This window comes from Syzygium oleosum, unplaced genomic scaffold (assembly GCF_021117445.2).
Source record: "Syzygium oleosum isolate NSW1041296 unplaced genomic scaffold, Sole_v2.1 Sole_v2.14, whole genome shotgun sequence".
In the NCBI taxonomy this organism is placed as follows: Eukaryota; Viridiplantae; Streptophyta; class Magnoliopsida; order Myrtales; family Myrtaceae; genus Syzygium; species Syzygium oleosum.
In genome coordinates this window covers 3907817-3922177 of record NW_026607498.1, presented here as the reverse complement: position 1 = coordinate 3922177, position 14361 = coordinate 3907817, and the positions used below count along the sequence as shown (strand labels likewise).

General features: G+C 39.9%; 1 protein-coding gene across 2 annotated transcripts; it reads left to right on the top strand.

Annotated features, from left to right (window-relative positions):
• The first annotated feature begins 222 nt into the window (after positions 1–222).
• LOC115690493 (scarecrow-like protein 27) lies at positions 223–3295 on the top strand. Of its 2 annotated transcripts, none has more exons than XM_030616840.2 (2): positions 223–542; positions 763–3295. In XM_030616840.2, the coding sequence occupies exon 2, from the start codon at positions 763–765 to the stop codon at positions 2953–2955; it is 2193 nt and encodes a 730-aa protein (XP_030472700.1). In that variant the 5' UTR covers positions 223–542; the 3' UTR covers positions 2956–3295. The 2 variants fall into 2 exon arrangements, with proteins under 2 accessions (XP_030472700.1, XP_030472702.1); XM_030616842.2 differs by having other exon boundaries at positions 225–1395; positions 1516–3295.
• The last annotated feature ends 11066 nt before the right edge of the window (positions 3296–14361 follow it).

The window sequence follows — 14361 nt, the reverse complement described above, 5'->3', positions numbered from 1 at the left end:
GTGTAGAAGTATACAAAACTTACATGCATATCACAAAGTTTAATTGTATCATGTTGCCTATGTAAACTTAAATAATTGAAATTATAAACTTGAGCCATACGAACCAATACATTTTCAAGAGAGTGGTGAAAAGAATCCTAAACAAAAGAAAATTACGACATGACAAATGAGAGAGGGAGAGAGAGAGAGAGAGAGAGAGAGAGAGAAGGGGCAGGGGGATGATGGGAACTTTACCACTTTTATATGTTGCACGCATTCGTAGCAGAAACAGAAGGCAAGCGGAGTACTAAAAACGCTACAAACAGCAGCAGCAGAAGAAGAAGGAGAACAGGGTGGAGACAAGAGAAAGCTCATCCTCTGAACCCCCACGGTAAAAATATGCTGAAAGTGCAGAAGACGAAGAAGAGGACCATGGTGCTCACAGTGATGTAGCCACATACACTTTGTGCATACAGAGAGAGACAGAGAGAGAGGGTGAACAAGTAGAGGAAGTCCATCGTGAGCATTCAAGCGTGTGCCTTTGGATCTGCATGCGCTGACAGGTTTCTTCTGCTTCATAGAAACCAAAAGCTTGGTCCTTTACAGTCTTTGCGGGTTTCCTGTCTTGTTTGATGCTTCTCTTCTGGTAAAAGGAAATCAGCCCATCTCCTTCTTTAGGAGCTGCAACAGTTCTGCATATTGGTGGTTGTTCTTGAAAAACCAAGAGAGAGTTTTTTTCTGTTTAAAAGACTGTATTTCGTTCTTGGTTTCGTTTTTCCTTAGATGAAGGCCACTCCTTTAGGGGTGGTGTTGGATTTTTCCGCTTCTTCAGATTCATCCCCAAAGGACCACCACCACCACCACCACCACCGGCACCACAACCAAGAAGAGCACCAGCAGTGGCTGAGCGCCGAAACCCCGAGAAGCAAATCGGGGAATTTCTTTGTAGGCAGTGAGAAATCCTCTTTTCTTGAAATCAGAAGAAGCCCAAGCCCTCAACCGTCCTCTACACTGTCTTCCTCTCTCAACAGCAGCGGCTGCGCTGGCGCCTCGACCGACACAACCGGGGCGGCGGCTGCGGCCGCGGCCTCGGGCAACAACACGCCTCGGGGTGCTGCTCTAGGAAAATGTGGGATGGGAGCGGAGGATTGGGAAGCTGTTTTGCCTGAGAATGGTCAAGAGCAGTCAATTTTGAGGCTGATAATGGGCGACATTGAGGACCCATCCGTTGGGCTGAGCAAGCTGTTGCAGAGCACTGGTGGGTCTCAAGAATTGGAATTCGGTACAGGTTTTGGGGTGCTGGATCAAGGTTTCAGCTTTGAACCTTTGACTAGCTCCAATTTGAACATTGAGACTTCTCTGCATGATTCTGGCTCCGATTTCCCTCTCAGTGGCTCAAATGTTCACGGCAACAATGTAAGAATTCCTTCAGTCTCAAACCCAATTCCCTTTCCTGGCCAAAAAAAACCTAATTTCTTTTCCAGTTCTTCAGCAAACGATGCTCTTGTGCCTGTTTTGCCTCTTGGTGTTTTTCAGCAACAGCAGGATGGATCTCTAGATGGAAAGGCAATGGTTTTTGATTCCCAAGCAATAGTTAATCAGAACCAGGCACCGTATTCCCAAAATCCTTCCTTTTTTGTGCCATTGGGGCATAACCAGATGCAAGATCACGATCTGTTGTCACTGCCGCCTCCAAAAAGGCTGAATTCTGGCCCCGGTGGACCGAATTATTCGAGTTCAAGAACAGGGTTGTTGAATTCAGGACAGGATATGTTCGTTCGGCGTCAAGAGCAGTATCACTTGCATCCTCAGCAGTTTCAGCAGAGGCTTGAGCCTCCTGCAATGAAACAGAAGATGGTAAGTGATGAATTACCAAACCACCAGGTTCAGCAGGCGATAGTTGACCAGCTTTATAAGGCTGTGGAGCTGATCGAATCGGGGAACCCGGTACTCGCGCAAGGGATATTGGCGCGGCTCAATCACCAGCTCTCTCCTATTGGTAAGCCTTTTCTCAGGGCTGCCTTTTATATCAAGGAGGCTTTGCAGTTGCTCCTCCAAACTAATTCGACCAATCCTCTGGCGTTTTCGCCTTTTAGTTTGATTTACAAGATTGGTGCTTATAAGTCTTTCTCCGAAATCTCTCCTGTCCTTCAATTTGCAAACTTTACTTGCAACCAAGCCTTTCTTGAAGCATTGGAAGGATATGATAAAGTTCACATATTGAGTTTTGATGTTGGGTATGGTGGGCAATGGGCTTCTTTGATGCAAGAACTTGCTTTACGGAACAAAGGCTCTTGCTCGCTCAAGATTACTGCTTTCGCATCTCCTATGATCCATGACGAGCTCGAGCTGGGCCTCACGCAAGAGAATCTTAAGCATTTCGCAAACGAACTGAATATCAACATAGAATTTGAAGTTGTGAATATTGAGGCTTTAAGTTCAAGTTCTTGGCCACAGCCCCTTAACGTATTGGATGGTGAGGCTATTGCTGTGAACCTTCCAATTGCTTCCTTTTCGACTCACCCGTCGATTCTGCCTTCAGTGCTTCGATTTATAAAGCAACTGTCACCAAAAATTGTGGTATCATTGGATAGAAGTTGCGACCGAATCGATGCTCCATTTCCCCAACATGTAGTCCAAGCCCTCATTAGTTATTCCAGCTTGCTCGAATCTCTTGATGCCCTGAATGTGAACTTTGATGTTATGCAAAAGATTGAAAAGTACTTTCTTCAACCTGGCATCGAGAAAATTGTAATGGGTCGGCACCGATCACCAGAGAAGACCCATTCATGGAGGTCACTGTTTTTGTCATCCGGGTTCTCCCCATTAGCATTTAGTAATTTCAACGAGTCTCAAGCTGAGTGCCTTGTGCAGCGGACCCCAGTTCGGGGTTTCCATGTGGAGAAGAGACAGCATTCACTTGTGCTCTGCTGGCAGCGAAAAGAGCTTGTATCTGTTTCTGCTTGGAGATACTGAGGAGCTGCATCCTGCGAATTTGGTCTGCAGATTAGAGTTCCTCGTGAAGGTGACTCGTAACTCAGCACCTTTAGTTTCTGATATTTTCCTTTTTTGTTTTTCTTTTTAATCCTTGGTGATGGCTCTAGTATGCTAATTGCATATGCAGTTTAGGTCTTAGTGTCTCCAATTAAAGACCAAAGAATTCAGTGCATGGATCAGTCTTCACTGTTTAGTACTTTATTGTGATATGGGTGTTTGTATGTCGTTTATCCCATCTTCTTGGGTGTAACTGATTGTTGTACACTTTGAGAACAATGCTATTCGAGATATTGACAAGAAAAGAATTTAATCTCTAAAATCAGAAAATCCAATGCTAATATTCCAGTGCATTATGTGTAACAATTGATGCTTTCAATAACTCGTGATGTTTGGGTGACTCTTCATCAAGGTGCCAACTGCTATTTCTGTGAGTAACCATCAAAATGGCGAATGGTGCTTGGCATCATTTAAAAGTTTCCACTTAGTGTCTGGAATATGAGTGTCATATAAAGTTAAATATTATGTTTAATCTATTCTGATTTTGGTCGAGCAAAATTAAATGCGTAGTCTGCTTCCTTGTCATTTGCAATGCTCTTTTTGGCTTTCGAATCATTATTATGCAATGCTCTAAGCTATTCTGAGACTCACTTTGGAATAGAAGATTCGTGTGCTTATTTCTTGTTCGCAGCTAATTTTCGTCAGAAGCTATTATTTCAGTAAACATGCATGTCTTAAGGAAAAGAAGGTAATTTGGTTTGTCGCAAATATGTGGTCTTAGAAGGATCTGTGCTTGTCTCAAACTGATGTGGAATTCTATCAGAATATCATGGTGTAACTGGTTTCCTTTACAGCTAGTGTTAAGGTAAGTATTGTCCTTGTGGCCTGCACAGCTCCAAGTAGTTATTAGATTGATTGTTGCGGTGTCTCGTGGCTGGTCAGTGGTCACAGAACTGAATAGACTATGTTTCTCCTAGTCACGAGTACCTGGTCAATGCTTATTTGGTTTAAATCCGGGTACTGACACCAAAGGACTTGGCCATAGTATATTCCGACATAGCTATCTTTGCTGAAAATATGTAAATCTCATACATTATGGAGACTTCTTTGCTTTTTCGCCATTGTGTCTTCATATAAATTTGCCTCATGGCCTTCAGAAGGAATAACTCTGTTGTTCGGACTTTAATTAGGCATGATTCTCTTGCGACGGTAATGCACGAGAATCGATTTTAACCCATCTTAGCAGTGTCCTGCTTTATTATTCCTTAGCCACTAACTATATCAGGGAGATGCTTTATGGCAGTGATGTTAGTTCATGTAGAAAGCACGGTGTTGTGAAATGGTCGAGCATTTATTGATTCTTGTCGATGCTTCATTCCTCATCCACCAAAAATGGTACCGAAACAATGCTCACCGTGACATATGGGTATTGTTATTTGTGGCGTCAAAGATGCAACATACGGTCGTGAGGATGTTGGCTACGTTAATGTTATTCCCACAGACGAAGGCGCACATGACGGCAAAGCTTATGCTTATCGGATAATCGATCGATTATGGAGGGATGACATCAAAAGGGTTGGGTTTTTCTTGAAGTTTTTGCGGATTTTATAAGCAATGCATTGTCGTTGTTGTGTTTTCAATGCCTTGGTCTCAGTAGCATTGGGCCGTCACATGATTAGTTTAACCTCTTCCTGTTCTGTCAAATTGAGGGCTCCTTTTGTTTATTAGTTTACCATGCTTTTGTCCAAAGGCAATCGCATTATTTAATGGTTGAGGCCATGTTGCACGAGGGAGAGAGAGAGAGAGAGCATTATTGATGGAGATTGAAGTGTATTGTTCACATTTGGAAGTAACAGTCTTTGTGCACATTCTGCTCCTTCGGACCAATGTCTGGCCGAGAGCGGACAGCCTTTAGAAGCGACATGCCGGGTAACCAAGAGGAGGGCCGGTTTGCGATCTCGTATCCTCTTCCTGCCCAAGGACCAATGGACGGCAGCATAAAAGAAGAGCGCCGTCGGCTAGAATGAACAAGAGAGGAAGCGAGAAGAGCACCGGATAGATCTAACTATTTCGAAAGTCAGTAGACAAGGAAAGACCCTAGGGTCGGTTTAAGATGGGTCGTTGCAAGTTTCCTGTGGTACAATTCTTAGTTTGGATTAGTTTGATGAATGAATAGGGTGTGGTACATTTATTATCAGACTGCGATGATTGTCAAACACGATCGTACCAACGGACTACTCGGCTGAAGTAAAGCTGGCGGGTATAAGTTGTTGCGCATTGTAAAGACTTTGGGTTTGCACAAAGTCCATTTGAAAATATGTTAGGATTAGGGGGGTCATACATTCCTTGATGAACTCCACAATAAAACTCTTTTAAGTCCAACAAAATCGGAGTTCTCCTCGGTGTCTAGGGAAACGCGACAATAATTGGAGAGTTACCATCGTGCTCAAGAATCAATCGCTCTTCAAACGTACTTATGAAGATCTCCGGGCAAGAAACTGCATATAGCGAGAAAAGCATCGGTATTACTACGACATATAAGATCGAATGATTCTCAACACTTCGTCTGGTTTGATTTGTGCATCTACCTATGACGATAGAGAGAGCAATATCGTCTCTCATCTGCCTACTCATGCCTCTTTAAAATCTCCTCTTGATCGACAAATCCCTGCAACATCTTAGACAGTTAAACGGCAGTTTTGCATATAAAATCGTCAAACATGATCTGTACTGTACTGTACTGTTTAGTAGGCCAGTCAGAGAGAGAGAGAGAGAGTGAGTGAGAGCCTCAAGTTTTTAGTAGGCCGGTCAGAGGTTTTTCCCATCACCTTCTGTCATTCATTGAACCAGACAGTTCCTCAAGGGGACAAGAAAACGCCCGTTGATCTGGTGGTCCATGGAATTGTGGCGACACAGAGGAGAGGGCGGCAATTTCTCACACGACACGATAACAGTTAGGACACGACCCAAAATTAGCGGATTTGGTTCGGGATTATTTGTGTTCGGATCAATTTCTTGTCAGCTCGCGATAATAGTGTCTTATTCGCATCCAACTCGTCATATGCGAAATTGACCCATATGTGTGTTTGTGTGCTTAAACCATGCAAAGCTAATTCTCCTTTATTCTCTTTAAATTTCTGTTCGGTATTAGAGATCTTCGAAAGGTAAGATAGTACCTTATCCTGATACTATGTTTTGCATTTGTCTCTACGACGAAGAAGGCCTTATGTTCGGAATAAGGGTTTAGCTGGATGCTAAAAATCGGTCTCGACAGGGTAAGGCCGAAGTAAAGGCACCACGAGGGAACTGAATACTTGCATTTGCTAAGTTTCTGCCCATTTCATGGTTTCAAAGCTAAAAGACTGTCTTTCCATCATACTTACTATTAAGATTTTAGATTGACGGTATTTCATTGACCGTGAACGTGTTTTTCTGTAATTTGATTTGGTGATATTTTGTTGATGAAGTATTGCAATCTATAAATAGACTCTATGAAAGCTCGAGAACACTTCTCGTCAAGTTGCCATCAATGGACTGGTCTCGTGCCGACAAGTTGATTCCGTAGCATAGCACGTCATGCGATCGTGTTAACCTGTCGGCCCATTATTTACTCGCGTTACATGATAGTGCGGTGTTAACCCGTTAACTTTCGGATCGTGTTCATATCAAGTAGATCGACTATCGTATCGTGTTTCAGTTTGACCTAATTTGTGGTATATACTCTTTGCCATGACATGGAGTTGACTCCGAGCACGAATTAACCACCCCTAGTGGCGACTATCCCTAGATCCAAACTGCAAGACAAGCTTAAAAGAAAATTGAAATAAAACCGCGTCAAAAAAATGATTATTTTCAAGGAAAATACTCCTTAGTCAACAGCTTACATGTCATTTTCTTTGACTTGGCTAGTGCTGATTACAACCGCACGAATCATGTCGTCTTGTCTAATCTCCCCAGCACAAATTGACCGTTTTTGACGGGATTGCATATGGAGAAAAATCCGAAACCAGCACGCTTCGACACGAATTTTACGCACTTAAATTTTACTAACATAACTAATAAAAATATATATTTTTTGATGATGACACGATGATAAGACTCGATTAGGACATGTAAGTATGAAATTGCTAGTCTTTTTGACTTGGTGTCGCAGATGGTGAGGCGGAAGCACCAATTGCGAGGCGATGATCTCAAGCGTATAATAGACACATGTTATTCGCTAATCTTCCCGTTTGCTCAAAAATATGATATTTTTTTTCATGCTATAAATGTCAATAAGTATTGGTAGGTGTCAACATACGGTCGGTATGAAAAAACTATTGCTAACTTTGTTTTTGAGTTGCGTGTTGGCAGTTTACTAAAACTTCTATAGAACCATAGACAATTATAATAGTTTGGAAATTATCATAATTTGTATCAAATTATCATCTTTCGTTGGCATATTTTTATCAAAGCTTCACTTTTTCTAAAGCTTATACGAATTTATCAACAAAAATGAGAGTAACTTACCAACTCTTGTCGGTTGAATTACCAACTAATTTTGGGTTACCAACTCTCGTTTAAGTTGCTTAAAAATTGATTGCTAATTATTCTTTCATTAGTAAATTAATGGCACAAAATTTGGTACGTCACACAAATAAAGATTGGTAAGTTCGTAAAAGAGTGGAAAAAAAATGAAGGTGTTTGTAAAAAAGACAAATAAAAGTTAGTAAACGTTAATAAAAATTGAATCATATATAGAATTAACTCAACTGAGAGTTTGATAACTCAAAGCAAGATAATATAATTGGGAAAACTAGTTGGTGATCATTCAAATAAAGATTGGTAAATTTAAAAAAAGAATTAGTAAATGTAAGTCGTCGGTAAGAAAGACAAATAAAAATTAGTAAAATAAATAAAGAAAAAGCGACAAACTTGTAACTTGAAAAAGAGCCGAGAATTTCAAAAAATGTCGTTAAGTCGCTAATAAATTGCCATTAGATAAGGTAATTGATAAGTGTTTCTTTCCAAAACTTCTTTTTCTTTTTTTTTTTGTGACAATTACCAACTTCTTCAGAAATCTACCGGCACCGAAAAAATCGATTTATTTGCACACGGAATAGTAGAATCGTTCCAACGTAATAAAACAAGTCATTAGGAATTTGACTAATCCACTTTGCCTCTCGCCATGTCCTTTAAGTCCGATTTCTTTAAACTCTTTTGCAATTTAAAGGAGAAAAATATTTATATGCCTAACCTTCAACTTGGCTACGAGATGCACTTAAATTACTCAAATTGAATAAAATAGCTACAGCGAGCCACCTAAAAAAACATAAAATAATCTTGCAAGAACCACCCACTTTCCCCATCTGTCTCTCTCATCTCATCGAAACATGGATTCCAACAATTTAAATAATTTAATTAAGAATGTAATTAACAAAGGCACAGAAACCAATAAACATAGATCTCCCAATGTGTGCTAAAGAAGGGAAAAAAAAAAAGAAGAAGTGCATTAAACTAATCACGTGGACTTGTGGAGGTCCAATGGTACGCAACCCATGTGACTTCGTTAGCAAAGGAGATTAACTTAATCAGGTGCCCACCTCAGCTAATTCAAAAAATATTTTAAAAAAATTAAAATAGTCACCCCCATTTTTTCCCCTCTGTAAAAAAAGAAATTCTGATTATAAATATTTGATATTATTAATGAAAAGAAAATATAGAAAGAGGGCTCATTTTCCGGTGGTCCTTTCGCAATGGACAAAGGCAGGGATCATACGATGACATTGGTACGAGAGTTTCCATTTGCCTGCATGGATTAGGAGTGGGGGAATTCAGCCAACATCCACCCCACCCTTTATACCATTTGAATAATCTCGCGGTCTTCAATGCAAATAAATCCTATTAAGATAATGATAATAATGCATATTTAGGAGGGTTCAATATTTCATATCGCCTTCACGTTCGACTCACGAATATGGGTCGAGCCGATCGGAACCGCCGGAGATGGGGGCGGGTTCCGCGTGATCCGACGTGAGCGAGCGAACGATCTCGGCGACCACCGGATTTTCCATCGCTACGATGAATCCCGGTACCCTAGAAACATCGCGACAAGCATTTGCCACGGCCATTGGCTTGAGTTCACAACCAAACTGTAGCTAGTAGATGATGAGGCTACGTGTGTGTGGAGAAAGGCATTATATACCTTTTGGTTTAACAAATTTAAGAACTATATGACTTTACAGGCTATCGTAGATTTTTGAATTTGTATCCCGAAATTAAATTTTGATAAAAATTTATCACAGATACATAAGTATTCTTCGTCTTCGCAAGATACTAAGCATCGTCCAATCAATTTGATCCGAACTTAGCACGCGAAAGAGGCGTCAAAAGTAGGACGTTGAGGCGGAGAAAATACGGGAGAAAACTCAATTAATTTTTGCAATTTTAAACACATTCCTCTCTCTCCTCTTTCACGCTCAATTCTAAAGCGTGGCGTGGACCAGAAGGCCGAAAGGGTGTCCAAGGGTCCCCCCTCTTCGCAGGAGCTGTCCCTTTCTTCTGCAATCAATGGAGAAAGTTGCTGTAGAAACTCCAGAAACATTGGTTTTCTCATTTTTATTTTATTGTGTTTACTCCTCTCTCTCTCTCCCTCCTTTTTTTATTTTGTTTTTATTATCGAAACGAGAAATCACTTGTATTAGCTGAGGACTTGCATTATTGGTCAAATTATCTGAGGATAATGTTTTCCCTTCATTAGTCACAATCGAGTGGCCATGACGTACCCGTTAAATTCAATGCGTGCTTAGAAGAAAATATGGCACTAAGCGGTTTCTTTTTGACCGAAAACAAAAACCAAACTTTTTTGCGCACTGGACCATATTTTGAAAACACGTTTATGTTAAGCCAATTTCGTGCATTTTCATGAAGGTGGTTGTGTTGACGTGCTCGAGTAACGCTAGGTATACCGAGATCAATTTATAAAAAAATTATAGTATCGATGCGACGGACTGTAAGAATTTTTTTTTTTCATTCTTTATGTCTAGAGTGCAAGGGGTTCATAAGTGATTCGTGCAAAAAAAGAAAATAGTTCGTTGCATTAGAATTTAAATACCGTTTTTGTGAACCGCATCTTAACATATGTAACATTGCTCATTTGGCTTATAGACTTTCTAAGAGGAAAATATCGTGTTTGGGAAAATCCACACATGCTAACATGCAAGAATCAATAGAGCCCCATATATTAAACGACAAGTAGGGGTGATCGGTTTTAGGGTGGCTCGGTTCCTATCCTAAAACCTGGTACCGAACAGGGAAGGATAGGTTCCCAGTTAGTGGAATGGAGAATTGGCCCACTCGGTCCCATAACTGGTAATTTCTTCTTCTTCTTCTTTTGGTTTCTTCTATTCCCTATAAGTGGGAGTTTCCCAACATTAAAGGAAAAAAAATAATTTCCTAATTATGGTTTGTTCCAAAATAAAAAATAAATCTTGGCCGGTTTGGACCGATTATTTTGAGTAAGGGTGAACAGTTTCAAGTTCTGTACAGTAACTACTTGGAATCTGGAACCTACCCATTGGAACACATTCCTCATTTTTTGAAATCCGAAACTTACCATGCATATAGTGGAATCTGAAACCTACCCTGTCACAAATTTCAAGATTTACCTAAGTTTCACCTGTATAATTAATTAAATGATTTGACCACCACTTGCTAATACAATACATTGACCATAACTTATATTTAGACACACGAAAAATGTGAAACATTAACAAAGTAAAAGTCTCAGTCATAAAATGGAATCTCGGACTAACAATTCCAGATTATACACTCATTATCGGACACCATCGAATACAGTAGGATCATGCGAAAACATAAACCAAGAAAAACACAAAAACTTGTTACAAGTTCCAGGTTCCACCTATCTAGGGCCTAAAATCTACTCGTCGAAATATGTTCCCCAACTTTTGGAATGTAGAACTTACCTTGCATACCCTAAAATCTAGAATCTGACATGTTCCGATCGGTCTAGTTCTCTGATTTCAGTTTGTTACCCTAGAACCATGCTCACCCTTAATTTCGGGTACCGGGAACCACCCAGAACCAGCCAGTTCAATTTAGTTCCCAAGTTGGATCAGGACCGATGCACACCCCTAGCAGTAAATATATTGTGAACACACGATGCGTTATTTCACATCGGTTAATTAGTGAATTTTAATAAGAAAACTTATGGGTCATACATTATTAGAATCTAGTGCTTACACTACAATTCCACGTTCTTGATTTTTTTTTTTTGGATTCCCTCCTCAAATTCAATGTAAATGATAACTACCGCCAATAAAAAAAAAAACCTATAAACTAACTAAATTGCCTCGAGTCTTTAGAATACATTTTAGGTATTCTCATAAATCCATGACAGTCACACAACTCCTACCATATCTTGTTTAGATATCTTGCCATCATGCTTTTCATCTAATCCAATGTTAATTAATCGTGTTGACCTAATGTTTTTTTTAGAAGGAAAACACTCTCGGATTATATATTCTTTAGTCACCTCATTCAGGATGTCTGGTAACATCATGATTAACAACCAAACCTTGTCACTGAAACTCAATGTTCTTTTTTGTTTTTTGTCCTTTTTTTGTGGGAAAGAGTCAAAGAAGGGATGATATCAACTCTTTCGAACTTTTACGAAACCACTAAGGTCCAAGCACGAAGTTGCAAAAGCAATAGGGCGACTGGAAGAATGACATGGAGGCCGATCAGCAACTCCAAAAGTCGAATGATTAAGCTATGCCAAAGTCCTGGTGACTATGAATGCACTCGATACCCTAATGTCGTGTAGAGCAGTTGAAATCTAGAGACATGAGTGCATGAACGATGTCGACCTCATTAGATGAGGAAGATTAGCACCATGGTTTGACACTGCTGAAGGGGTTGGCGATGTGCGGCGTGAAGGGTCGGGAGGAAAGCTCGGGAATGGGAGATTGTCGAACCTCCTCGGGCATGGATCGGCGTTGATTTCCGACACGGTTTGACGTACTATCGTATCGTTTGATCCCGACCCTTTATTTGTCTTCTCGTTGGTGATAGACTACATAACTTGCGGAAAATGTTTGGTCACAAAGGACTTCAACCGATACTACGATATCTCATTCAGATCCCCATTGTTTTTCTCTCATAATAAATAGGGTTAATACCACGAAAAATCCCAAATTGGTACACTTGTGACAAATTTACCCCGAACTATTTTTTTGACCACAAAAAATCTCACATTAGTACACTTGTAATAATTTTACCTCGAACTAATTTTTTGACCACTAAAAACTTCAAACCGGTACACCTATGACAATTTTACCCAAAACTAATTTTCTGACCACTAAAAACTCCAAGCTGGTACATTTGTAACAAATTTACCCTCCGTTAGTGTTTTGGATTAATATCATGAAAAATCACAAATTAATAAACCTATGACAAACAGAGAGATAAAACCCCAAACTAGTACAGCCGTCAACTACCACATGTCATCAAATTTAGCAATTTAACGGAAACTAACGAAGGGTGAATTTTTCACAAGTGTACCAATTTGAAATTTTTGGTGATCAAAAAATTAGTTCGGGGTAAAATTGTCACATGTGTACCGATGTAGGGTTTTTGATGATCAAAAAAATAGTTCGGGATAAAATTGCCACACGTGTACCGGTTTAGGATTTTTTGTAGTTTAAAAAAATAATTTTAGATAAATTTATCACATGCGTATCAATTTGGGACTTTTCGTGATATTAACCCTAATAAATATAAGTTGACTGACTATAGATTTGCATTTTGCCAAACAAGAGTTTTCTTTTTGGGTGGCGGGCGAAAAACAGAGGAGAATTTAAGCAAAGAGATCATCAATTTCCCACCTACGTAGAACATCAATCATCAATCACAATCATCATTCAAGAAAACCCGTCCTCTCTCTCTCTCTCTCCCTCTAGCAACATGGCCTCGATCATTTAATAATATGATTATGTCTAAACAAAAGCAAGGCAAACTAATTTAAAAAAATAAACGAACAGGGCCCCTCAGGCTAATAAAAGAAGAGGTTAGTTTAATCATGTGAGGGGGGGTCCAATACCTACTGAGACGAATGTGGCTTCATTAGGTAGGCACACAAAAAACTAAGACACCGATTACATTGCATCTCAACTACCATCATACATCATCTTTTGTAATCTGTTAAAACTCAAAAATTCAAGAAAAAACAACCATTTAGACTCGTCACCAAATAGAAGAATTATATGAGCATCGGTGAAGCCCCTTTGGCTCATATGCATATCTAAGAGAATGTCACTCTTAAATAGCCGAGATCCACGACCGGCACAGCGTAAAACATTTACCCAAGCCATTGCTCTTCCCTGTATTTTCAGTTACCTGTGCTGTGACCGTCGTCCTCGCATGAAAACGATGGATCATTCGCATACAGAATTCGGACATTACCCTTCAACACATCAAAATGTATTCCGTACATGAACCTAAGAGGACTGCTAAGGAGCATTACCACGAAAAGGAGCCGTCTGACGTTAATCGATGGTGTGATGCAGTACAACGAGTTTTTTTTGCGAGAAAGTGATTCGCTTCACGTGCAATCTACACTACAGTCATAGCTAGTTCGTGGGAGCCAACATTAGAGCAGAGGCTACAATGCGACAGCTAAAAGTTTCGCATAACTCGAGAAGAAGCTAAGCTGTGGAGGAGAATTCTCTAATGAGGAAGACTTCTTGCAAGAGATATGACTCAGCTGGTTATGTCCTCTGCTGGTTGCACAAGGACTTGAAACCGTATCCAGCTCAAGAAGTCAGGATTTAGGGAAAGGCTATGCATGTTTCACAGCAAGACAGACATTGGAAACTTCGGATAAAAAATCAGAAAAACTATAACTGGAGCTGCGTATTGCAAATACAGAATTTGTGCTAAGCCCTGTAACAGTAAACTTGAATTTGAAGTGGAAAGTAGCAAACTAGGTTCTAAATAAATTGGAAATTGGAAGCAGTCACGGAGGCTAGTCAGAAGGATTTCGCAATTGAATGGAAAAGAAACTAGCAATTGTTTTGTTTTTGGATATGTATGCTTAGAAAAAAGCTTAAACAGCTTTTCAAGAACCAAGCTAAGGTAAACTCGCAAGCACTTAATTCTTCTAAACCCAAATAAAAGTAAGCTACACAAGGTATTTGAAGACTTTGCATGATATTTATATTGATCCCACACATAGCCTCTAATAATCAAGAGAACAAACTATAGAGTGATCTTTTCAACAAAATCTGCACAACCTAAGCAGCACCATGAAGCTTACTATGTTGATGACCTAAGATTGGCAAAGAGCGAACATTGAACAGAAGTTAATCGTGACTTTTTGGAATTTGGAGG